Genomic DNA, 26,523 nt, shown 5'->3' on the forward strand with positions numbered 1-26,523 from the left:
ATTGGGAAATAGTGCATTAAGTAATGCGCCCTCTCTTTGCAGGGCACGCGGATGCAAGGTAGCAAAGCAGGCGCTGCCTGGGAGTCATGCACGGGGAGATTCACTGCTCTCCTCCCAGGTGTGGCTTCGAGCCCAGACTTCACATTTCTGCAATCCCTCAATTCCCAGAGGGAAAGAGAAGGGGCTGGTGCGTTACACGAGGAGAATGTTACATATTTACACGTTACACATACAAACGAGAAAGAAGAAAAGGTAAAATAAAACAATAGATGGCAGTCACACTAAAAACACATTAGGTTGAAGGTCGTTCATATAGTGGCATGCTGAGAGAAGTTTACATTTTCCTTGGTGTCCCAGACATTTGGGAGTTAATGCTCCATCAAGGGAAGATTAGCATCCCCTCAGCCGGAACCGCGAGTGAGACAGATGTGACTGTGTTTCCACTTCCGCTGGCCAGCCCGCCCCCCCCCCCCCCTTCTTGAGGGGGCCGACCTCCACTACTTCCTTAGTTGCTGCGGAGACTCCGGAGAGGTAAACGCGCGCGGCGTTCGCAGTCTAAGGGGAAGCCCCCGCCTCAGCCCCAGCCTAATAATATAAATAGGCAGTTAAGGCCACGAGAATTTATAGCGCTCAGTATTTTTTTATTAATGTAAAGCGCCCCCCCCCCAGTATTCTGCCGTCAACGCATCATTTTCAACTTTGTATCGTAAGCGCCTGGGCAGGTCACATGATGGGCAGGTCGCGTGACATGTCTCGGCGCGTAGTATTTTAGAAATGCAACAATTTGAATTTGAGCCAGCCAGACTTTCTCGGAAAGTGGTAAAATACTTTGCGGTGGATAGCACGCTACTACAGAGCCCAAGGTTAGTGGCGATGGTTTCAACAGCAAAACTCTCTACACTTTGTTTTGTTACATCTGCTCTTTAATGCATTCTGGTAAATGTAGTCTTATTTAAGAAGGGATAAAGAAATGCATCAAGCGCGTTGCCATTGTGATCTAGTAATACCTCAAGTCATTTTCAAGGAAGATGCTGTGTAGCCGTATTTTGCACTTACATCGATATTTGCTGGCAAGGGGAAACGCGTGTTCTCTTACTACTTTGTCCGTAGATTTCTGGACAACCTGAGTGCTTCTGCAGTTTTATTAAATGAAATATTGCATAATCCAGATTGCATGTATTTACGCCCTTCAGTGAACGTTTATTGCTCACGTTTTTGCAGCACCCTGTTCGAGTAGGTAATCCGATCCGGGTTTTTCTTTGCATTCTGGGACTAGTAGTTCTGATTTAACAATGAAATAAACCAATACTGGGCCAAGTACTCATGCATGCGCCTCGCAATCCTTGAGAGTTCCGGTATTTGCTGAAAATGTATTCTGGGCTGTAACTTGTTACCGATTATTAACAGTAACACATGGTGCTGGGTCACGTGATTCTGGTCCCCAGCCTCATTGTTGGTCGGTTGAGCCTGGGCTGCAGCGAACTTTACTTGTTGAGCCTTAGCATGTTCATAGGTGAGTTGTTTCACACAGGTGGCGATATGATTAGTCACCTCTAACTCTGAGTGTCTACATTCGCACATTTTATTTTGTGATGAGTTATTTTCAGTTGTATCCATTTCTTTATGGAATGTCCTTTTTTTGAGCTTTAAGAGCTGTCCGTCCACAGGTAGGTCCTGGCAGTCAGGTTACTTAACGACATTCTAATGTTCCAGCCAGTACAAAAATAAGGAAATTCACCTACGGGCTGACTCAGTGAAGATGTCTATATATAGCAACATTTAGCATTGGCGTGCCCAGTCCAGGCATGAGAATGGAAGCTCAGGTTTTCGCATTAGTAACAGTAGTAACATGCATGACCGAATCCGTGAGTGCAATAGTAGCAGTCGCGGTACAGATGCAATGCATAGGCGCCACTAACAAGCTGAACAACAGAAGCAGGCCAGCTGTGGCACGCCCACTCTTCATATTAAAATAAGAGCTCGGAGTTTTAAAGCTCCAGTGATGTGCACGATAACAAGACCAGTCCATGCCTGACGGCTGCCGTTCAGGTATATCAGTGACTGACAACAGAATCAGACCGAGTAAAACTGCAGCAGTCAGACCCCACGTATGACAAAAGAAGTCTCGCATAAAAGGCGGCAGTTATGTATGAGACATTAGAACTAGTTCTGTACACCATGCATGATACCACCAACCCGCATCCCTGAGGCTGTAAGCTACCCCAGCCCCCTGGAGCTGAGAAATGATGCATAGATTTTTTAAAAAATCGTTTTTTAAAAAAATTACCTTGCACTTGTAATATTTTGTCACAAACCCCTATTGACTGTTTTAAAATGTATATTGCTCCTTGGTAGACAATTAGAGGCACGTTCTGTTTAAAACTCACTTACTTGCACACATTGAGGAATTGTGTTCTACTTCCTGACCCCTGAACCGGCACTGCAGCACTGCAGCCAATCGCGGTGTGTGGAGGGCGGGGCAGAGACTGACCACACAGAGAGTCGAGCGGTTAGCGCTCTAGACCTCCGGTTTTGAAAGGCTATTTAGCCCCTCGTCGGCCCCAGCGTGCAGCGTTGGCGCGCAGGGTGGCGCCTACTCCTGCGCCTAAGACGAGCCAAAGACCAGCCCGTCTGCGCCCATCCGCGACAGGACGGGGCCAGGGGCAGGAGACTAATTGTCTTTTTACTCCTATCAACAAGATGAATATCTGTAATAGGCGCCTAACCTACTCCTCACAGGTATTATTAGGGATCAGGGACCATTCATTCAAGATATGCGATGGTGCCCCTCAAATCGACCCGGAGGGACCCTTTTCATGCTATTTCTGTCATACACAGTTCTGCCTTGAAGCAGTGGTCAATTGTCATCAGCGGGACCCCGCCACAAGACGATGTGATTCACATAGTAATGTCCCAGTTAAGAGCACTAATCCCCCTCTGGGGAGCAAAAATCTGCTTTGCAATGTGCGCTCGCTGGTGAAGCATGCTATACAGGTATGGGGCATGATTTCTACAGAGCAACCGGATTTATGTTTCCTAACAGAGACGTGGCTTAAGCCGCATTCAGTTCCTGCCATTACATTAGGGATCCCTATGGGATATAAGATAATTAGAATGGATCGCCCTATCAAAGTATGAGGGGGAGTAGCAATTGTATATAAGGAGGAGCTAAACATCACCATTCTGGAGGAAATCAGTACCCCACGGATGGAATTACTGATTTTTAAACTTACCGCCGCATCTAGGGAAATTAGAAGGGGTGCAGTACTGTATCGACCCCCAGGTCCTAGTGGAAATTTTTCCATTCTCCTCATGGAGGCTCTTGCGCCATTTATAGAAGATAAGCAGAACTTCCTATTAGTAGGAGATTTTAATATGCATAGCGACTCAGAGAAATGCTCAGAAGCTACAACCCTCCTAATGGATATGGAACATTTAGGTCTTAAAAAGATTAATCAGGGACCCACACATGAGGCTGGCCATACTCTGGACTTAGTTTTTTCCAACTTCCCCCGAACCACGTGTATGCCCCCCACCCAGGTCGAATGGACTGACCATTTTATCTTAAAATTTTATACTGACGCGATGGATAAGCCACGCACACAGCTGCCCCTGCCCACTAAAAGAAGACCCTGGCACAAACTAACAACGGATAATTTTCGTGAAGCCTATCAAGCCCCCTTGATCAATGATCATAGAGGAACTATAAACTATGAACTCGATCGGTTTGAAAAGGCAGTTAGCAAAGCAATTAACCACACTATCCCACTGAAAACTTATAAACCCCGCCAGGCAGTCAAACAAGAAATTTGGTATTCCGAGGATCTGAGACTGATGAAACAAAAAACCAGAAAGTTAGAAAAAGTTTGGAGACAGTCTCGGAGACTGGAGGATAAACAACACCACATAACCGCCCTTAGGTCTTATCACAAGGCCATAAGGGCAGCTCGGAAAAACCACATCGCGATGCAGCTCACCAAGGCAGGGAAAGATTCAAAAGTTTTATTTAAGATCTTACAAACTTTTACCAAGCCTGGGGCATGTGAAACGGTTGAGGTTGCATCTCAAGACCTATGCGACGGGATCTCTCAATTCTTTAAGAGGAAGATAGATGATATCTATGCTAAAATAATGACCTCAAAGAATACTGAGGCGGCCGATCCCAATAGTCTTTCCCATAATAATAAACAACACAAGCCACAGGCTAGGTATTTAAAGAATTTTCCCCCTATCTCCATAGAGGAAGTCACTGCTCTAATAACTGAGATTAAAAGTGGCAGCCCTGAGGACCTCATCCCTGCACGCATCATGCCCATGTTGGCGGAAGTTCTGGGCCCAGAAATACAACAGTTAATTAACTTGTCATTAAGTACGGGAGAGGTCCCGAGGGACTGGAAAAGGACACTTGTGAGACCGCTGAGGAAAAATACCACCATTCCTTGGACGGAACTCACTAACCTGAGACCCATTTCTCTTCTTCCCTTTATGGGTAAAGTGATTGAGAAATTTGTTAATAGACACCTGTCCAATTATGTTGAGGAGACAGATGGACTGGATCCATCCCAGTCAGGCTTCAGGCCGAGACACAGCACCGAGACCACCTTGTTGTCAGTCGCGGACGATCTGCACATGTTCCAGGATAAAGGTCACTCTGTTATCCTGGTTCTGTTGGATCTGTCCGCGGCATTTGACACCGTGTCACACGACATCTTGACCACCAGACTTATTACCACCGGCCTGGAAGGTGAGGCCCTAGTGTGGCTGAGGAGTTTCCTGACAGACCGCACCCAAACTGTCACCCTGGGTGCCTATCGGTCAGAGGAGTTGGAGATCTCGAAGGGGGTGCCACAGGGCTCTTGTTTGAGCCCTACCTTGTTTAATATCTACGTGGCCCCCCTAGCGAACATCATGAGGTCCCATGGGTTCATCCCTGTGTCTTATGCAGATGACACCCAACTCCTCTTCCCTTTTACACACTTTACTGATGAGGTCAGGAACTCCTTCTCCCAGGGGATGAAGGCAGTGGCCCACTGGATGGCATCTAACTTCCTGCAATGTAATGTTGCCAAAACGGAAGTGATGCTGTTCGGTGAGGCCAAACTCCTGTGGTCCCCTGATTGGTGGCCACAAGATTTGGGACCAGTCCCTGAGCCTAAACAGGTGGTAAAAAATCTCGGTGTGCGTATGGATCAGGAGCTGTCCCTGAAGCAACACAGTAATCAAGTGGTGAGCTCCTGTTTCCATGTCATCGGAATGTTAAAGTATTCCCCTTACTCCCTGACTCTACCAGAAGGACGTTAGTGCAGGCCTTGGTATTGAGTCGTTTGGACTACTGTAATGGGCTGCTTCTATCAACTAATGAGGGAGTAATTGCCAGGTTACAGGTAGTCCAAAATACTGTGGCCCGCCTTGTGCTAAACCGGCCCCCCCGTACTCCCTCCAAACCCCTCTTGAATACCCTGCATTGGCTTCCTGTCAAGCAAAGGGTGAAGTATAAGACTTGCTGCATAATACACAAGTGTCTTCAGGAGAAAGGCCCTGGGTATTTGAGGAATAAATTTCTCCCCTATAAACCTTTATGTTCTTTAAGATCCAGTGAACAAGCTCTGTTGCAGGTCCCAAGAGCAAAAAAGACCAGACAGGGCGGCAGAGCCCTCTCAATTGCGGGCCCAACGCTGTGGAACAGCCTCCCAGTTTCTTTAAGACTCTGTAAGGAATTTCTTCCTTTTAGGAAACAATTAAAAACCTTTCTATTCCAAAATTATTAGATAGGATTTCACCCACTGTATGTGTGTAGGAAGGATGCCAAAGGCGCGGAGATACTCCTTCGGGAGGTGATCCTAGCGCGTTATAAACCCGCAAATAAATAAATAGTACTGACACTTACTCCTATCCGGTAACAGTCCAGGTCAGACCTGCTGGCTGACAGACTTGAGTCACATATCAAAGGCTGACCCACATATTAAAGGCTGACCCATTGAAGAAACATGTGGTCAGTGTCTGTGAGGCAGGCTCAGGTTGTGAGCCACTGCAGCAATTCAGTGATCTGGCCACTGCAACGGTCACTCCGTCTCCCTCAGCAACTGAATTCGCCATGGCACCGGGGTCATTGATTTAGTTGAGCCTAGAATCAGCGTGCAAGCGCTGCTCTAGGGAAGATCTGTGGTAGCTCAGTACGTGATGGAAGGCCCGCCCATATTTTTCATTGGCTTGTGCCTTTGTCTTTAGTAAATGCTGCCTTCAGTTTGGTTTATAGGCTTGTTAGTCCCACCTTATTACCGCCATGTCGTCATTTGTATCCTCCCATGGCTACTGGCCCCTTTATTTCGAGTGTTACATAGTACGTGTTATTTAGACTGTGAGAACAATTTTCTTTAATACGGTTCTCCTACCTTCTCTACTCCCACCCTCCCGTTGTCCTGCCTTCTCACCCCCTCCCGTTGTCCTGCCTTGTCACCCCCTCCCGTTGTCTGTGCCTTCTTCTCCCTTCCCCCCACCCGCACTCCTGTTGTCCGTTCCTATCCTCGCCCTTCCTACCATTGTCCATGCCTCCCCCTCCCATTGTCTGTGATAACTACTGTTTTCAATGCAATAGGTCCCACGAAAATGCGAGTCCTATTGCATTGCAAATGCTTGTTTTTCTACACAGTGACGTTTGCCTGACTGCAAGATGGCAATGAATGGATTGTACTAATCACACCCCAATGCGCAGTCTGCGGCCCGGTTTGTTGTGCGCCGATACGGGCGCGCGGCTGATTCAAGAATGCGCTCTGTCAGTGCAGTCACAGAATCAGAAGCGGTCAGGTTGGGAGGGGAAGATGGCGGCGTGGGTGAGTCTTAAGCAATTTGGTGTGGCCTGTCGAGCAAAGTGATCCTTTAAGACATTTTGTGTTGAGATGTGGCAGGACAGGAGACAGAAAGAAGGAAGGTGGGCGTTGACCTCTTCATGTCACTGTGACTGGGGAAGGAATGGATAGTCGGCAGTATGCCCTGTGTTACTTTGGTGGGGATGCGCATTATGAGGGCTTTTGGTGTTTTGCCCTGACCTCCAGTGCTGCATTGTTGGTATCCCTACAACCCTCGATGACCTTGATCGATCTGCATCTCTCTGGCAAGTACGGGAGCCACTGGCATCCATTGAGGGCTTAGGTTCTTCTGACGCGCTAGGAGCTGCATTTGCCTCAGGTGAGGCTGTTGCGATTTCAGCTGTTATGTAAAACAAGTGTTTAATTCCAAATATGTCCGTCCTTTAGTGGCTTGAATGCCACTGACTACCCTACCCTAGGGTGACACATCTGTGTCACTGCCAACACTGGTGGCCACTCAGTTCTTTAAATTACCACTAACCCACCTCCGATGTGATGGGTACTAGTGGCATCTCACAAGTGAAGCGTTGCTTGTTCTTGACCCTTCTTCTCTTAGTGAAGCTAACTAACATCACGCAGGTGAAGTGGGTGATGCTGACAGCCCCAAGTGGTGATGCTGCCAACGCTAACCCTCAAGTGAATGGCTGCCACTTTTTAGGAAAGAAGCCTCCATTGGCAGGGTTGGATTTGGATTAGGACGACGCCTTCCTAACAGAAACATGGATGAACGCCTCATCAGCCCCAGACATCACCATCGCCATCCCGGACGGCTACAAGATCATCCGTAAGGCCGCATCAAGCAAACAGGAGGAGGCATCGCTATTGTTCACAAGAATTCCATCCGAATCTCAACCAGCTCAGACGTCAACCTCGCTAGCGCCGAACACCTTCACTTCCAGATCCACACTGACCCCAAGACCACACTCAGAGGCACCCTCCTCTACAGGCCACCAGGACCCCGAGCACAATTCAGTGAAGACATCACTGACTTTATCACCCCACACGCCCTCCCCTCCAAGGACTACATTCTATTGGGAGACCTCAATTATCATCTGGAAAAAAGTAACGACAGCAACACCACCGCCCTTCTTGAAAATCTTGCCAACCTCGGACTCAAACAACTTGTTAATACCCCCACTCACCTCGCAGGTCACACACTCAACCCTATCTTCACCTCCAGCAAACATATCTCCTTCAGTCACACCACAGCTCTCCAGTGGACGGACCACAGCTGCGTTCACTTTATCTACAAAAAGACCACAACCCACAACCATCCTCAACCTACTCTGCGAAGAAACTGGAACAAAATCACCCTCGACCAGATCTCCTCATCGCTTCTTCAAAACCTCCCTGCCCACTCATCGAACGCCAACCAAGCAGCCATTAGCCTCACTCAATGGCTAACCAACAGCGCCGACATCCTAGCACCGCTGAAAAAACGTCTTATCAAACAAGGCAACAAAAACGCCCCCTGCTTCAACGATGATCTTAAGAAATCCAAGAAACTATGTCGCTCCCTTGAGAAGGCCTGGAAAAAAGACCCAAACACCAGCACCAGAGACGCCTTCAAAGACGCCACCCGCATACACCACCAACTGATCCGTACTGCCAAGAAAGCCGCTTTCAAAGACCGACTTGACAACAACGCCCACAACAGCAAAGAATTATTCAACATCGTCAAAGAATTCACCAACCCCACGGCCAACTCCAACGACATCACTCCCTCTCAAGACCTCTGCGACTCCCTAGCTTCATTCTTCCATGACAAAATCGCAGACATCCACAACAGCTTCGACAACCAACCCGGAGACCAACCCACCCTTCCTTCTGACACACCCTCACCCCCCCTGAACATCCTTAATGACTGGAACCCAATCTCCACGGATGATACCATCCGCCTGATGAACTCCATCCACTCAGGATCCCCCTCAGACCCATGCCCTCACCACATCTTCAACAAAGCAGATTCCATCATCGCACCCCACCTCCGAGATGTCATCAACTGCTCCCTCACCTCCGCCACCTTCCCAGATAGCTGGAAACACGCCGAACTCAGCCCCCTTCTGAAAAAACCCACAGCTGACCCCACCGAACTAAAAAACTACCGCCCCATATCACTCCTTCCATTCCCGGCCAAAGTCATCGAGAAAGCTGTCAACAACCAGCTCGCTGCCTTCCTTGAAACCAACAAATCCCTCGACTCCTCACAGTCCGGCTTCCGAGCCAAACACAGCACTGAGACAGCACTCATCGCAGCAACAGACGACATTCGAACTCTACTGGACAACAGAGACACAGTCGCCCTCATCCTCCTCGACCTCTCCGCAGCCTTCGACACAGTCTGTCATAACACCCTGATACAACGCCTCAAAAACATCGGAATCCAGGGAAAAGTACTGGAATGGATCACCTCGTTCCTTACCGGAAGAACTCAGAGAGTCCGCCTCCCACCATTCAAGTCAGAGGCCACTGAAGTCATTTGTGGCGTGCCACAAGGATCTTCACTCAGCCCCACCCTCTTCAACGTATACATGAGCACCCTCGCGGCCATCGCACGCCAACACAACCTCAACATCATCTCCTACGCTGATGACACTCAACTGATCCTCTCACTCACCAAAGACCCTAACACCGCCAAAACCAACCTACATGAAGGAATGAAAGAAGTAGCCGAGTGGATGAAGCACAGCCGTCTGAAACTGAATTCAGACAAAACAGAAGTCCTTATCTTAGGTACCTCCCCCTCCGCCTGGGACGACTCTTGGTGGCCAGAGGCCCTTGGAAAAGCACCCATCCCGACGGACCACGCATGGAACCTGGGCGTCATCCTGGATTCCTCACTCTCGATGACTCGACAAGTCAACGCCGTTTCATCATCTTGCTTCAACATTCTTCGCATGCTCAAAAAAACATTTTGTTGGATCCCCACTGAAACCAGAAAAACGGTCACCCACGCACTAGTTACAAGCCGCCTGGACTACGGAAACACCCTATACGCCGGTACCACCGCAAAACTTCAGAAAAAACTCCAACGCATCCAGAACGCATCAGCCAGACTCATTCTAGACATTCCGCGTAAAGATCACATCTCTGGTCACCTGAAAAACCTCCACTGGCTCCCCATCAATAAGAGGATAACATTCCGCCTTCTAACCCGCGCACACAAAGCACTTTACGAACTTGGACCCGAATGACTCAACACACGACTTTCCTTCTACACCTCCCCCCCCCCCCCCCCCCCGCCAGCTACGCTCCTCCCACCAAGCCCTTGCTGCTGTACCTCGCATCAACAAATCCACCATGGGAGGAAGATCCTTCTCCTACCTGGCGGCTAAAACCTGGAACTCACTTCCCACTCACCTTCGCCTCACACAGAACCACCTAGCTTTCAGAAAGCAACTTAAAACCTGGATATTCGACAAGTAACTCCCCACCTTTCTCCAAGCGCCTTGAGACCCTCTGGGTATGTAGCGCGCTATATAAATCACTGAATTGAAATTGAATTGAATTAGAAATCGGCCCGTGCACGCTATAAAAAAGTGGCTAACATTTGCATATTGCCTTTCCTCAAAACACTGCTTCGGCGAAGTTTTATAAACGCCTGAAAACAAGTGAGTCCACTTCTGCTCAGGCCCCCTCTGCCCATGCTCAGTAGGCACACATTAATTGGCCGGCCAGGTGAGAGAAAGGGAGTGACACCTCTACCTGTTGATAAAAGGGAGGTAATGGACGCCCATCTGCCTCCAGAAAGGCCACTCAGGCACCCACTGGGCCAATGGTGACATCTGAACACACCAGACACAGCCTAAATCGGCTCCCCAGGCTGCCAAAAAAGCAGCCCACAGCTGGAACTTCCATACTGGCCCCTCGGCCATTGTCCGAGTGCCCGCCTTACCAATCCGACCCTGTCCATTGGCAACTTTACACTGTTACCACTGGTACCTTCTACAGATGTTGCCGCCATTCATTATGAAGGACACTGACAACATTTTACTTGATAAAGGGGTAAGTGCCTTCCTTACATACTTGTTTATGTCCTTGGGTGATGTGGCTGTCATGAGCATTATTACATAAAAGTAGCTGCCGTTGACACCCATCAGATGAGGTGGGTGTCAAGGTTTGCACGGACACCCTTTAAGTGGTGTGATGGCCACGACACCCTCGGAGGTGACCCACTTAGCATGAGCACTCCACAAGAGCTTCTGGTTTCTCCCAGATGTGAAACGGCTTTTACTGACGCATCTTACATGAAGTTACTGCTACTGGCGCCTATTAGGTGATATGGGAGGCATCACATCAACTCGATTGATACAGTGCCATTGACGCCCTCTGGATAAAATGGGTGCCAATATTTGTTACTCTTTATTCGCCTAATACTGCAGGTGATCCGCCCTTCCTCATGGCAGAGTTCATCAACTGACAGTATGCTTGGCAATTCTATCCTGCAGATGTTCAGTCTGCAAGTGACATTTAGCATTATTGCTCCAAAAAGAAATCCATTTATGAGCATCTTGGGTTGTAACGGTACACTGTAGAGAAGTGCTGCTTCCCCATTTGTTGAAAAGAAACAATGGGTTTGTATTAAACTCAGTTCTTACTCTGACTTCTTGTGTCTTTATAGTGCATATGACATATTTCCTCAACATGGGACATCTAAGAAAGATTCTTTATTTCTGTTTGCCTGGAAAGTGGAGATAGTGTTTACCTTTGGCTTCCCAGTTTTGCTGACTGCTGCCTGGATTTTGTCAAAACTGTAGAAAACCTGCCACATTTTCAAGTCCACTGGTTGCCGGTCTACAAAAGAAATCTGTTGATGTTGTTTTTTAGCCAGGAAAAGAAAGTGGGCAACCCAATCGACTCTTGGAGGCTTGGGAAGGTAAAATATTTACAGGTAAATGTGCCTACAAGGGATTCATTTAGACGGACTCAGTTGAACCATTCATCCAATGATGTATCAAGGTTATAGCCGGTAACATAGTTAAACAATCTACAATCCAGTTTTCAATTTCTTCCCAAAAGATCTATTAAAGATACAAATGAAACTGGTCTGACTTCTTCATAAATCAAATTTATATTGAAAAATATAGAGGGTACAAAAGATTAAAGCAATACAGAAATGACCAGGTTTACAAAAATATTCTGTGCTATTGATACCTCAGTCATTAATGCAAGCATCTATTCCAAACAAAAATACATAAACAGAACAGTGAATCTGAACAAAACAAAAAACTCTTCATAAAGAGAAACCAAACAATAAGGAAATAGACGAGGTTGTCAACGTTTCGGTCTTGTTGGTGTATGCTCCATTAGACCATCTTCAGGACGATGACATAGACTGTTGTGTGACACGAGATACAATTGCACCAATTGACAATATAATAGTCGGGAAGGAGGGAAAACATGCTCATTAGTGGATGGAGCAAATATCTCAGTCACTCAGGATGGTCTCAGAATGATATCCTGGAATATAGCAGGCTTAGCAACTAAATTTAATTGCCAGGAGTGGAGACAGTATATTACTGGATTCCAAATTATATGCCCGCAGGAATCCTGGGTGGTTGATCCCAATCAGTATGCCATAGAGGGCTTTAAATGTTTTTCAGTCCCTGCTGTAAGATCTGTATCAGGGAGAGCAACCGGAGGACTATTAATATATTTAGACCTCCGCATACAAGGGGTATGGTCTAATTATAACTGGGATTCAAAAAATATCCAGGCGATATGCTCCCATACTAAAGGGACCAACATCACAGTGATAAACTGGTATAATGCAGTGGGTACAACTAGTAGGGGAAGCGTGATAAAAGAACTAGATTCCTGCCTAGACGCGCACTTAACATTAAATAAAGTAACAGGTTCTTCGTGCATCATCCTTACAGGAGATTTCAATTGTCACCTATGTGAGAATTTGAGACCATTAAACAAGGACTGGTCAGGGTGCACTGTGGCAAAAGGACCACACTTTATACACTCTACAGTCGGGTGGGAAATGGATAAAATCATGCAAAAGCATAACTTGGTGCATACAATGGACCTGATAGAACTGGGCAATAGTGGGGAACCCAACCCAACTTTTAAGGGCAGAGGTTGCCATTCATATATAGATTTTAAAATGGTGTCCACGGCACTTAAGGATGGGATTGGTAGCATGGCAATCGAGACCAGCATCTTTAGTGACCATAACCCCTTGATTATGAAACTAAAATGCCTAGACTGCAAGAAACAATTAAGCAGAGCAGATGTAATAGAAAAGGCGGTAGACCAGGGGAGGAGGCTCAGGTGGGCTAAGATAGATGGTGATAAATTCTACAGGAACCTCGTAACAGCAGGGCAAAATGCCATAAACATATGCCTTGATCAAAGCAATGAGGGAGTGGTGGTGGTCAGTGCATTTGAAGAAATAGCACATTTGGTAGATGGCCTATTAAAGACCCGAAAAAGAGGTAAAATAGACGCCACATCCCGCTGGTTTGATCACGACTGTATAAAGGCACATAAAGATCTTAAACATAGCCTTAAACAGCGCCCTAGGGATAACTCGAGAATAGCTCATTGTAGACTGAAATATAAAAAGGCCCTGAAACATATGCCTTGATCAAAGCAATGAGGGAGTGGTGGTGGTCAGTGCATTTGAAGAAATAGCACATTTGGTAGATGGCCTATTAAAGACCCGAAAAAGAGGTAAAATAGACGCCACATCCCGCTGGTTTGATCACGACTGTATAAAGGCACATAAAGATCTTAAACATAGCCTTAAACAGCGCCCTAGGGATAACTCGAGAATAGCTCATTGTAGACTGAAATATAAAAAGGCCCTGAAATCCCGCAAGGAAAACCTTCAAACACAAGCTTGGGAGGACTTAAGGGACGCGGCAGAAAGAGGAGACATGGCTGGGTTCTGGAAAGTTATAAATAAACCATGCTTTCAGGACCCTAGTGGACCACAAATACTGAATACCATTTTACCTGAACAATGGCATAACCATTTCCAGAGCCTGTATAATCATACAGGGAAAATAACTCAGGATGAAGGACAGAGGTCAAATCTGACCACACAACTAGATTTTTCCCTGGCAGAAGTAAAACTGGCTATCCTAGGGCTAACTAAAAATAAAGCACTAGGACCTGATGGTATACCCCCTGATCTCTATCTGAGTAATATAGCTTTGTGGGCTCCCATTCTCACGAGGGTCTTGAACGAGGCAACTGTGGCAGGGTTGCCCCGCTCTTGGTCCTCCGCGACAATTGTGCCAATCTATAAAAAAGGGAATCGGATGACCCCCAATGTTATCGTCCTATATCCCTTATTGACGTGACAGCGAAGGTGTTGGGTCGTGCTATCTTAAACCACCTTCAAGACTGGGCAGGGGACAACCAAATACTCACAGATGTTCAATATGGGTTCAGGGAGGGAAGATCAACTACCGATCAGTGCCTGAACTTATACCTTTTGACGGCTAAGTACACCATCGCCAGTAAGGGGGCAATTCATCTAGGGTTTATGGACCTTTCAGCGGCCTTCGACCGCGTAAACCGAGAAAAACTGTGGTCATTGATGATAAGCTTGGGGGTGGAACAAGGGCTAGTGGACACCCTGAAGGCCTTACACTGGAACACATCAGCAACGGTCCGAGACAACCAAGATGGGAGTAAGACAGAACCATTCTCATGTACAAGTGGAGTGCGGCAAGGCTGCATTTTAGCGCCTTTTTTATTCTCTTTATATATCAACAATCCGGACAAAGAATTATCCAAACTGAGAGTGGATTCTCCCCAAATAGGTCATCGCCCAGTGCCTGTCTGACTTTATGCGGACGACGCAGTGTTGTTAGCTAGAACACCGCGGGGCCTCCAGAAGTTGATAGATGGATTTGTTGATTTTATGGCCACACTTGACTTGTCAGCCAATTTGGAAAAATCCTACGTGATGACAGTTGGAGCAAGTGCTAAAAGGAAATTTGTATATAAGATAGGCTCTCATAAAATCGGCCAGGTCCAGTCCTTTTCATATTTAGGCTTCCTATTTCATGAACAATTAGACTTTAGATCCCTGCTGGAAAAACAAGCAGCAAAACTGGTGGTATCAACAGAGGCCATAATGGGCTACGGAAGAAGACTGGGCAGATGGTCGCCGAAACAAGTACTTAATCTGTATAGGTCCATATGCTGTGCTAAAGCAACCTATGGGTCAGAAGTGTGGGGTTTTATAAACAAGCATTCGCACCAGATTCAGATGGAGGAAAATAAGTTTTTTAAAAGGTTATTGAAAGTGCCACAAAGTACTCCATCCTACATCACACATGAAGAACTGGGAGAGCCCTATATAGAAGACCGAATAAAGATCAGGCCGCTTTTAGCCTGGATTAAAATCTGGACCAACCCAGAGGCTGGCCTCAGCAGGCAAATCATCAAAGAGTGTCTGAACTGGGGCAGAAGGGGCCATACACCCTGGATAAAGTACGTAAAAGACTCCCGGGAAGCAATCGGTTGCAAAAACTTTTTCACCGCACCGGAAACCCTAAATGCCCAGAACAAGTCGCTGGTCAAAAAACTATACGGTGAATGGAGATCCACAAATAGGGCTGTCACAGAAAAAAATAAAACTACAGTCCATATGTACAGCCTGCTGAAAAAGTCTTTTGAAATGGAACCGTACCTTGCCGTGATGTACAATGCACAGGACAGATTTTATATGACCCGTTTCAGACTGAATATGTTACATCACCTACTCTCAGTCCCCTCTGGATTTACTCTACTAGTGGAGTCGAAGGGTACCTGCGGCTGCGACAGTATGTCTCCGCAGGGTACCCTTCACTTTGTTCTGTTATGTTCTTTTTATTCAGCCCCCAGACGAAAATTTCTAGTAGGGATCCTCAAAAGAACCAAAATCAGACAGGCGAAAGCAGCTTTACTATTTTTACAAGAAGCCTCAGATCCATATACATTGCTTTGTACAATAAGTTTTATTAAAGTGGCGATGAGGCTAAGGAATACAAGAGAAGCAAATAACTGAAATGCCCCGTAACCAGAATCTATTATTAGAAATCTCTTGATATGAATGCAATGTCCTTTAGCTCTTTTAAAAAAAAAATTTTAATGTTTTTTTAAAATGTTTTTTAAATGAAATTTTGTATGTACTTTTATGGTATCTTTCTAAGTGCCGAATAAAGAAATTTGAACTGAACTGAACAGACTGTTGTGTGACCCTTATGAACATTCCATAAGGAATGTCTAGTCCTGATTGAATCTGATGATAAGTAAAATCTTCCTGGTCATTTGCCAGAAAAAAGAAGAAGCTATTGAAGAACTTGTGGATTTGGTATACTTCCAAACAAATTATGAGGCTCTAGTGTAGTAACTTTCAAAGATTGGCTGATACTGTTGCTCACAGCCGTCAAGCAAAAGAAGATCCCTGTCACTGCAGTCGGCGTCAAATACTAATTTAGTGAAGTCGCCATACTTAATTCGCCGGTACTTTTGCTTGCAAAAGTCTAGCAGAAAGCTGAGCGTTACTCCTCTTCCACGCCGCTGTCGCTTCAAGCCTTCCCCCAACCTTCATTTCAAAATCTGATTGTTTTCTTTAGCTTATTTTGACAGAACTTTCTTCCGGGTACAAGCGGCTTTGTAGTGAGGAAGTGTAACACTCCAGGTACAAGTGCTAGACAGCCACTTTCAGTTCTGTAGAGCATTGAAAGCTTAATGTTACACACACTAAGGCCTTCATACGTCTTTGAATGCTGTCCCATTTATTTCCAGTGCTGTCCCTCTAAGAAGATTGAGGGCATTATTCCTAATAAATACTCCATAATATTACAGCAGTTAATAAGGCCACTACAGATTTACCTGTAGCTGATATCTTATCAAAACAGATACATAAAAGGTGTTGCCATTTACAATACCAATAGCTTAAACTCTCACAAATGCGAGACCTATTGCATTGCAAATGCTTGTTTTTAAACAGCAGCTGACAGCTGAGCCATGAGGCGAGAGCCGGGCGAGCAGGCAGAGCTGTGAGCACCATTATTGCTGAAAACTTGTAGTCAACCCCCCCCCAACAAACTCCGGCAGCATGATGTGACATCTCCACTGCGCCAGACTGTTGTATCACACAATCTGACTGGGCTGTCAAGTGTCAGTAGTAGCCATTGGACATTACCTCAACGTGACGTCAGTCTGAGAGCAGCGATGCAGTGGGAATCAATCTGAGTTCTCATGAGACATTGGAGCAACCTGCCAGCTGAGCTTACTGGCTAAGGCAGGCGGGCTTCAAGTCTGCGGGAGCAGTGCACACACGCCACGGAACACTGCCAGCTGCCACTCCAGGTTATTTAACAGTTTTAGGCAGCTCTAACGGCTTGAGTGACAGATAAAGCAATACGGCCATAATGTGTGACAATGCATTTCAGTGAGGTGATGCGGAGCACCACACTGAAATGCGTTAATCTAACGTCTGATGCATGGTACTTGGCAGAACTCTGTGTAGAGATGTCTTAACCCATTCGACGCTCATGACGAGCTGAGCTCGTCATGAGGCACAGTGGAGCTGTGCTCATGACGAGCTGAGCTCGTCATAACCGCAGCGGAACGCCCAGGCCTAGCTAATTCCCCTCCTGTGCGGGGCGTTCCACTGAGTGGGCGGAGTCGTGACGAGCTGAGCTCGTCATGAGCACAGCTCCACTGTGCAGCATGACGAGCTGAGTTTGTCACGAGCGCCAAGCGCGGCCCCAATCCCCCAGCACCGCGGGGGAATTAGCCCCTCGTGGAAGGGGTTAATAACCCCTGACTGATAAAACGTAAACAAAGACAGAAAAGCCGTGTTCGAAATAAAAACAGTTGTATTTATGTATCAGGTCCGGGCATTTGCAGAAAATTTAAATGTGATCAAATGGCTAGTATTTTTCTCTGGGAAAGGTGGCCACCCTACTTAGTAGAGTTTTGAGAGACGGCAGATAAGGTGAAAGCAACATACTTGGGAAGTCGTATGCCTGTGTTAAAAGTTGGAAAGCAAATTGCATGTCCAGAAATAATACTGAAACACTTCCAAAAAAATGTGTTGCAAAAAGAGGAGGAAGAACAAATGTAGTTGGTCCACGCTCCAGGTAGAAGCTAACACAAAAAACAAAGGGAAGCCTATGGAAACAAACCAATCAAAAGATAGCAAATGAGTGACAATTAAAACAACTAATTGTATCCTGTGGGTGGGTTGTAAGCTCACTGGATTGCAAACAATACGTCTCACATGCGTTGTGTAGGAAAGAGCTAAAATGGTTTGTGACAGCCATTGCTGTTGCAAACCAGCAGTCGTAAACTATTGATTGGATGCGAACACTTGAAAAGGTGTGGAATTGTAGGTGCGTTTTTAGTAATTAGAAAATAATGCTTCATTTAGACGTGATTTAGTTAGCATGACTATGCCTAATACAGCTTGCATTGATATCTATTCATAGTTTTAGAAAATTGCTCTATTATATTATATGAACAGAATATTCCACATGGATGTGTGCTTTTCTATGTCCGTGAAATAGAAGCTTAAGCCGAAGGTCGTGTATTAATAAATTGTACTAATGTGTGTTCGCTTGAGGAAGCCATGCTCCGGATGTTCTTGTCTTTGTAACTTTCAATGTCCTCTGCTTGAGTCTATTTTTGGGACTAATCATTAGCTGAACTGTCTATTGTATTTTTGAATTATATATATGTCATCAGGGTCGATTGGGATTACAATTCGGCCCGGGCACTGATGAAAAAAGTGGCCCACATTCAAGAGGCGTGGCCCATATTTAAGGGGCGTGGCCCACATTCAAGGGGCGTGCCCTTTCATGAAACACCATTTGCACAGACAAGGAATGAAAGTGGGAGGATACTGTTCTTGCACAGGACACAGGGCCAAGGTGACAATGGCCTACATGCTGAGCAACTTAAAAAAATAGCAAGGCCCCTTTTTGTCACAAAATTATTCCAGCCCTCCAGCACAGGAGCACCTGAAAAGCAGCAAAGCCCCTGCTATTACTAACCTACTTAGCCCTCCCCAGACCTTCAGCTCAGGAGCACATGAACAGAGGCAAGGCCCCTGCAATTAGTAAATTAATCAACCCTCCAGGCCTTGGGAAAATGTCTTGGCAGGGGAGCACAAAACACAGCTTTCTGGGTCATCCCAGGTAGCCAGGTAGCCAGGGGGGAGGCTGAGGTGAAGCTGGTGCATGGGAAGTGCCTTCCCAGTGTGTTCTGGCAGTTTGAGTATTTGCCATTTACTGTAGTATTACCCTTGTACCTGTGTATGGTACCCTTTTGTAACTTGCACACGTCACTTTTCTCTTGTAACACACTGTTTGCTACCTCTCACTTTTGTTTGCTTTAGATACTTGCACAAGTGCTACCATTGCCTACGTAACGTTTGTTCTTGTGCTGGAGTGTCTGCCATTAATTGCAGTATTATACCTCTACTTGTATTTTGTACGCTTTTGTAACCTGCACACATATCACTTTTTCCTCCTGTAATGTATCGTTTGCTCCTCTTGTATTTTGGTTGCTCACTATCGTCACTTTTGATTCATGTAACTTAACGTTTGCTTTTGTAATTTGTCCACTTATAATTTTCTCCTCATGTATTATTGCTGTTCCTAGTGTGAAGCGCTCTGACACCTTCGGGTAAAGTCTGTGCTATATAAAATCGCATAAATAAATAAATAAAACAAAATAAAATCCAAACATCACCAGGCCCCCACAGCAAGACCCATTCTTCCTCGCCCACTATGCCCTGAATGTGAAGGGCTGTGGGCGAGGTGTTAAGACTAACACAGTTTCTGGGCTGCATGGGCGCCAGGGGGCCGAGGTGAAAATGGCTCAAAGGCCTGAGAAACACCTGGCCCCCAGGGAGGCCGATTATTGCCAACAATCACCCCTCCCGAGCCCAGCCTCAGCTTGATTGCTTGGCAGGGTAGGGGTGAAGGAGAGGCCCCTTTCCTACTCCACTCTCTGTAGACTGGGACAGGGGAGGAAAAAAACGGCCCACAGAGGGCACTGAGGCACCGGCCCTTCGGCCAATGCCCGAATGTCCGTCTTGCCAATCCGCCCCTGTATGTCATGTCATTTCCTTTATATCCAATGCACACCTCATTCATTAATATGCAGTAGAGTAGGTGTTTCTAATTGCATCTTACTAAATGTATCTAATTTGTTTGAATGTTTATTGGTCTGTATCATGTAATCTTGCTAGTCCAACCTTGAAAGACTACTAGAAGATACTAGATGTCTGTGGCGTTTCTGTCTATAACCCTATTAAATGTGATGTTTTCGGGAGATTTACCAGACTTTGCTAGTCTGTCATTTGATTTATATTTAGACACTGTGCAGACTCTGCACTCTTTACTGACCTTGTAATTGCCAGACAGTTGCTTACTTGCTTATATAGCATACTGTCAGTCCTTTTGCTTAAATATATTTGGTTCTGGCTGTTTAGCTTCTTTGGAGATACTTTATGTTGATCCTTTTACATTATTTAGATGTATTATTGAAAGATCTATTGCTAATTGCATAACTAATTGCTTTTTACCTTCTGTGTTTGAATAAACCTTTATTGTTTTGAGTTTGAATATTGTCTTGTGTACATTTATTTGATTTTGATTGGTGTGATTCTTACGAAGACTTACAAGGTCAAAACTCAGATAGTCTAGGTGAGTGCAGTTGCCTTCTGAGGAAGTTGGAGATCCGTTTAATTTCAGAATTACCATGCTGGTAATGTTACTGGGACCAACGCGACAGTTCCCTACGGCTTTGGAAGCACGCTGGTTTCATGTTATGCAATCTTGACTGTTCGGCCACAGTGAAGCGCATTGGCATTTCTCCATAGTGCTCGTCTTATATGCCACATCACGAACTTGCGATGGCGGGACGACACAACTAGTGGGAGATGACACCACAGCGCTGAAGACAAACGGGACTTTGCATTAATGATCACATTGCGGCCCTCTAGGCATTTGAGAACTGTACCGGATCCTTCCTATATCCACCCGCTATGGGCATATGAGCTACAGGGGATACCTACAGATATTTAACGTTGCCAACCTTAATGATGCTTTCCTCTAGGACATTGCAACTAGAGGTGTCACAGCTCCGCTGGACACTGTTGAGGCCTGGCTATTAGAGCTTGTTGGTGAGTCAAATTGTCCTCTGTGAAGCGACAGCGATTTATTTTATAATCATGTGTACGACATCACGGGTGTCACTTGATCACGTGTGCACATCCTTTGGGTCACCACTTTTAGTTTTATCTAGAGAGAGCTGCATGGCTATAAAGTATACTTGACTAAATATGTCCTTGTTAATGTATGTTTTTTTGTCTTTTAGATTGTCCTCGATATTGCTTTAGGTACTTAACCTTTACACGTGGTAGGTAGGTAGGTTGGTCCACTACTACCACGGTGTGTAGATAGTTTACACATGGTCTGATGAATTGCTGCTTGATCCAAAGGACGATTTAGGCAAGAAACATGTTGATCCTATTAGAGTAGAGCACTATGATCTGGAAACATTACATTCAGATAAGCCACCACTCTTCCTTCTTTTAATCAGGTGGGCGCCATCTTATTAAAATTGCCTTTGGACTACCCAACCTGTTTTTAGCTCACACATTCATTACACTACATCTACACTTTCCTAGGCCCCTTACCCACACCTCATCAAATGGCAGGAACAAAAGATCTCAGTTTAAGAGTCCCTCATTGGGTGCCCGTCGGGTATTGCAGCTCCGACCCAACGAGGAGCGGACCCAATGATGAAGCATGACACCTAATGGCTGCCTGAGGGCCCTAGTTCCCCAAACCCACTCCATGATATAGGTTGACATTATCCTATAGGCACCTCTCTCACCACTATCCCTTTTGACCCACTCAGGAACTGCATACCAATTCTTGGTTGAGGCACCAAGATACAACCTTATTAAAGGAATGCAGCCCAAACCGATCCATGCCACATTGATGAATGATATCCTGACTAACATTAGAAATGTCTTATGGTCTGGAAAACCCAGACTGTAGCCTTCTAAACTACATGTAGCCAATATATCAGGAGGACTCTCAAGCAACACTAGACTTTCGGTAATGGTAATGCTGTCTGGTGTCATAGGGTGTGAAAATACACAATAGATGACCTAGTGCAGATGTAAAACTGAAATCCTATGTTTATGTGATTGTAGAATATTCTAGTCCTTCCCCGAATGCCTGGCGGTAGAGGCAGTGATCCCACTATCTAACATGCGAATTGGGATACCAACCCATGGAATTGAACACCTCATACATACATGTGTACGTTGAGCAGTGGGGTACTTGAAAAGGGATAGCACTGGGTAGATACGGCACACTTACCACAACATAAAACAAAAGCATAAAAACATGTTTCTACCCAAATATAATTTGAAACTGTATCAACTGAACAACCGCACTGAATCAGAGGCACAAACCCTACTCGAGAAGTTTGGAGATAAATGGGAGAGGTGATTGGGGTTATGGAGTGGACCAAAACAAATATACTATGCAACAGATTATCAAATGCAAACACTCATATGTTGTTGGCTAAATACAGCATTTTCATCACACAGTTCATTAACCAAATTAAGACACAAAAAGCTCCATCTATGTGGAGACCTCTGGCTCCAACCGCTGCCTATTTGCTGTCCAGGAAGTCCTGAACAGACTGGGGCTGTGTGAAAATATGTCTCACCTGTCACTTCATATGCAGTATCCCCTCTGGGTCATTCAGCACAAATCATGAAAAAGGATGAGATTGTTGCCTCAGCTCTCATCACCACCTCTCTATGTGAGTATTCTCTAATGTCTACAATGACGGTACCAGCGCCTGGGTTATGGCTCCAGGTCTGTTGGTTGGTATCTTCGATGCCGCACACTGCTCCAAATGAACTTCAGAATCAGGGTCCAAGATGTTTCCCAGGAAATGGAGCATGAGGACCTTAAGGTCATCTAACACTTTTGACTCACCAGTTTGTTGGCGATTAAATGGGAATTATCCATATTTATAAATTGTTGGTCTTGTATTTGTGGTGTCTGGTGCAAAATACACTTCTGAACTTGACCCATAATTCCAGAGTATAAGAAAACATTGTGGATTAGAGTTAACATAAATGGCATTCTGCTTTAAATCTCTTTCAAAAGAAATAATGTTAATTTTGCTACTTTATTGTTAAAAAACAAAGAACCACAACTTATGACCTTGACTCAGTCTTGATGAGTACAGGTTTTTAGGAATCACTGACACGTGTTTCTCTGCGTACTAGTGGGCCAATGAACTTTTGCAAGGCAAAAAATAAGTGTTCCTACAAGTTGGTGCATATTGTAATTCAACTTGCTTTCGCTCAGTGTCCATAGTAGCAGCAGTTATCTTTCAGTCTTGTTGGAGTTTGAGACGGAAAGAAAACTTCTGTTACTAAATACACTGACAAAGTAACTTGCATTGCATTATATATTATGCACCAAATTCCTAAACGTTACCTTGCCAAGGTAGAGTTCGCATATCAGCAGATCATAGCAATTTTGTGCTTAATACATAAAATGTAATTTACTCTAAAATTTATTTGAGAATTTAATATATTGTCATTTATAGGCTACTTTTCTTTTTCTTTTTTTTTTTAGGATCATAATATGAGAAGATGACCATGGTCAACTTCTGCATTCGCAAATATGAACACCGAGACTATGAGGCAGTGCGTCATGTTTTCACCCTTGTGAGACCTGAAGTGGTTCCGGCTACCTTCATCCATGTTCTCAAGCGTCCACAGACCCATCTAAAACTGTTTGGTCTTTTCTCCCTGCTCTTCATATCGTCCAAATCCATTCTTGTTTCTGCCAGTCTTGTTGTTCTTACACTGTACTCATACCGTCTCTTATTAAATTTTCTGATCCGTCAGTACATCCAGCAGTCATTGCAAGAGGACCTGTTAGACATTCATGCTTCTTATATTCAGACTAAAGGAGCCTGTTTTTGGGTCGCTGAGGTAGGTGGAAAAGTCTGTGGTATGATTGGAGCATATCCGACGGAGACCTCAGATGGCCGGTCACGGCTAGTTCTCAAGCGCCTGGCAGTGCTGAAGATCTACAGAGGGTGTGGAATTGGCAAAGCTTTGTGTAGGGCAGTCATCGACTTTGCCAGCAAGCAGGAGTATAAAGAGATAATACTGAACAGTGCCATGGTGTATCATGCAGCTCACAAGCTGTTTGAGGGTCTCCGGTTCCACAAAGTCAGTGAGCATAAACGTTTAACATTGTTTGGAAGGTTAACTAACTTTGTAATGTTACAATATAGATATGATGTGCATGTGTAAATTGAAAGCAACAAAATAAGAGTCCTAAAACATTTTCATTTCAGGGACTGAAATTGTCTAAAATATATTTAATTGAATAACTATACTGTGTAGATTGTACCACCTTCCAGTCATGCTAAAATTCTCATCTTCTCAACTAGTTTTTGCAGCATGAGAATAAAAACATCAGTTATAGAAGTTAATAACATTTTAGAATAATTGAGGGAAATGTTTGTAAGGTGGCCATTATAAACGCTATTTAATGTGTATCTCACACCTCTGGCTGACCTAATAAAATCCTTTGGTTTCTCCCTTACATCCTACGCAGACGACACCCACATTGTCCTCTCCCTGGCCAACAACACTGGTGCAGGGCCTAAATTTTGTGACCGCATACAGGCAGTCAACACATACATGGATGAATAAGAACGGCTTAACACTCAATTCTGGCATGGCCAAACTTTAACTGTTTAGAGACCCAAACCTCTTTTTGGACACCAACTTGGTGGCCACAGGAAATGGGCTCTCTTTCCATACCGGTTGGTAAAACCTTTAATCTCTGAGTTTTAATCGATTTATAGACTGAGCCATGTCGACCAAGTCAATCCGGTGACCTCTTCCACTTGGACTGTTTCTCACCGCACACCAATATCTACTGAACAAACTGTAAAACGCAGTAGTCTGACTTCTACTAAAGTTTCCAAAATATCATTCTGCGTCCTAATTTATAAAAAAAAATAAACTGCATTGGCTCCTCATTAGACAGAGAAGCACTACATGACTTAGGCACAGATTTTCTACAACAGTGTTTTAAATGGTACACTTCAGGCCAACCCTTACGCTTGGCTTCAGCCAAATTTGCAGTTGTCCCCAGGTTCAGGCAGGATGCTTGAGGAGGCAGACGTTATGTGCTGGGGGAAACTATAGCTTGGAATGCTCTGCCATTGTACATCAAGGAAACCCCCAAACTTTTAGTGTTCAGAAAAGCTCTGAAAACCTGGTTCTTCAATACTATATAGTCTCTTACTTTCCTCTCCCCATGTTCTTCTGCACGGCAATTAAAGCTAGCGCCAAGACACCCGCAGATAATCGAGCGCTTTAGAAAAATAATTAACCTAAGCTATTTAGGATTTTTGGTTTCCAGGTACTAACCAATTGTAACTGATAAAATGCTTCAGAAGGGAATATTTGTTTTCAGTAGAAACCGTAAATGACTAGATTTTGCTGCACAGGTGCTGCTGTGGTGCCCTCTGGTATCACAGGAGTAAAAAGTGCAGGTTCTACCTTGAAGTACTTTTCTGCGTTGGATGCTCCTGATATGACCCTCTTGAGCCATGGTAAGCTACTCAGTATGGCTGTTTGACCTTCCACAAGGTCCCTGGAGTTTCTTCCATGCCCATTCTGGGAGCATGGATCGCGTCATGTGGATTCAGCCAATTGCATATTCCTGTGTACTGGCCAGGAGGTTCACAGCTGAACTATGAGCAGGGTCTTAGTCCAGAGCAAGAGGCAGTACCGTGATGCCATCCTCCTTCACTGAGAGCTGACAGAGCTTTGATTTTGGAAAATTCAGGTGGCAACAAAGATCACTGTGTATATGAACACCTCTAGAATCAATGTCCTTTGGGAAAGCACTGTACTAACATTCCTGTTCTTAGTAGTACATGATGATGGTCTGGAAAGCATGCCTATAGAAGACCCCCCTGAAACAATGACAAGGACCCTATTATGAACATTGCCAGCAACAACGTACATGTCCATGTGCTGTCTTCGGAAACTGACCTTCCTACAGCATGTACACTAACTCACAAAATCTAAGAGTTTGTATATGAGCTATAGACTGCATATTAGAACAAGTAATTGCAATGCAATCGGTCTCACATGTATGAACTTTAGAGCTATTGGCATTGTAAATTATATTATTTTTATTCATGTTTTTTGTTTGTAGTGGAGTAAATGTATGTTGATTGTAGTGGAATTATGTGGTTTGAATTGAAATTGTTATTTGTGGAATTGTGTGGGGTGCAATTGTGTGATGTGTAGTGTATTTGTGTATTAGAAATATGTTGTACGGTAATAGATAGGGCTGAAAGCTTTATAAAATAGAGAGAAAGTAAGATTGAGAGTGATGGGTAGTTTGTGTATGAAGTGGTGAATGAACTCTAGATAGACTAGTAGAAAGAGAGAATGACGGGGAGAAAACGTTATAGAAGCATAGAGAGGCTGCACTTGTGTACGCAGAAGACATCGAAAGAAGAGGTGGAGAGTGTGTTTACGGTTTGTGTTAGACCTGGCACCTTGGCGTGAGTTTCCCTTCCACTTTTTGCTGATGTGCCTCCGATGTTTTGC

General features: G+C 45.0%; 1 protein-coding gene across 1 annotated transcript; it reads left to right on the forward strand.

The window, feature by feature from the left end:
• Positions 1 to 491: 491 nt before the first annotated feature.
• On the forward strand, positions 492 to 26,146 carry LOC147726037 (N-acetyltransferase 8B-like). Its single transcript, XM_086960151.1, has 2 exons — positions 492 to 531; positions 23,507 to 26,146. The coding sequence occupies exon 2, from the start codon at positions 23,524 to 23,526 to the stop codon at positions 24,193 to 24,195; it is 672 nt and encodes a 223-aa protein (XP_086816277.1). The 5' UTR covers positions 492 to 531; positions 23,507 to 23,523; the 3' UTR covers positions 24,196 to 26,146.
• The last annotated feature ends 377 nt before the right edge of the window (positions 26,147 to 26,523 follow it).

Source organism: Lissotriton vulgaris, chromosome 3_1 (genome assembly GCF_964263255.1).
Source record: "Lissotriton vulgaris chromosome 3_1, aLisVul1.2, whole genome shotgun sequence".
Lineage (NCBI taxonomy): Eukaryota > Metazoa > Chordata > Amphibia > Caudata > Salamandridae > Lissotriton > Lissotriton vulgaris.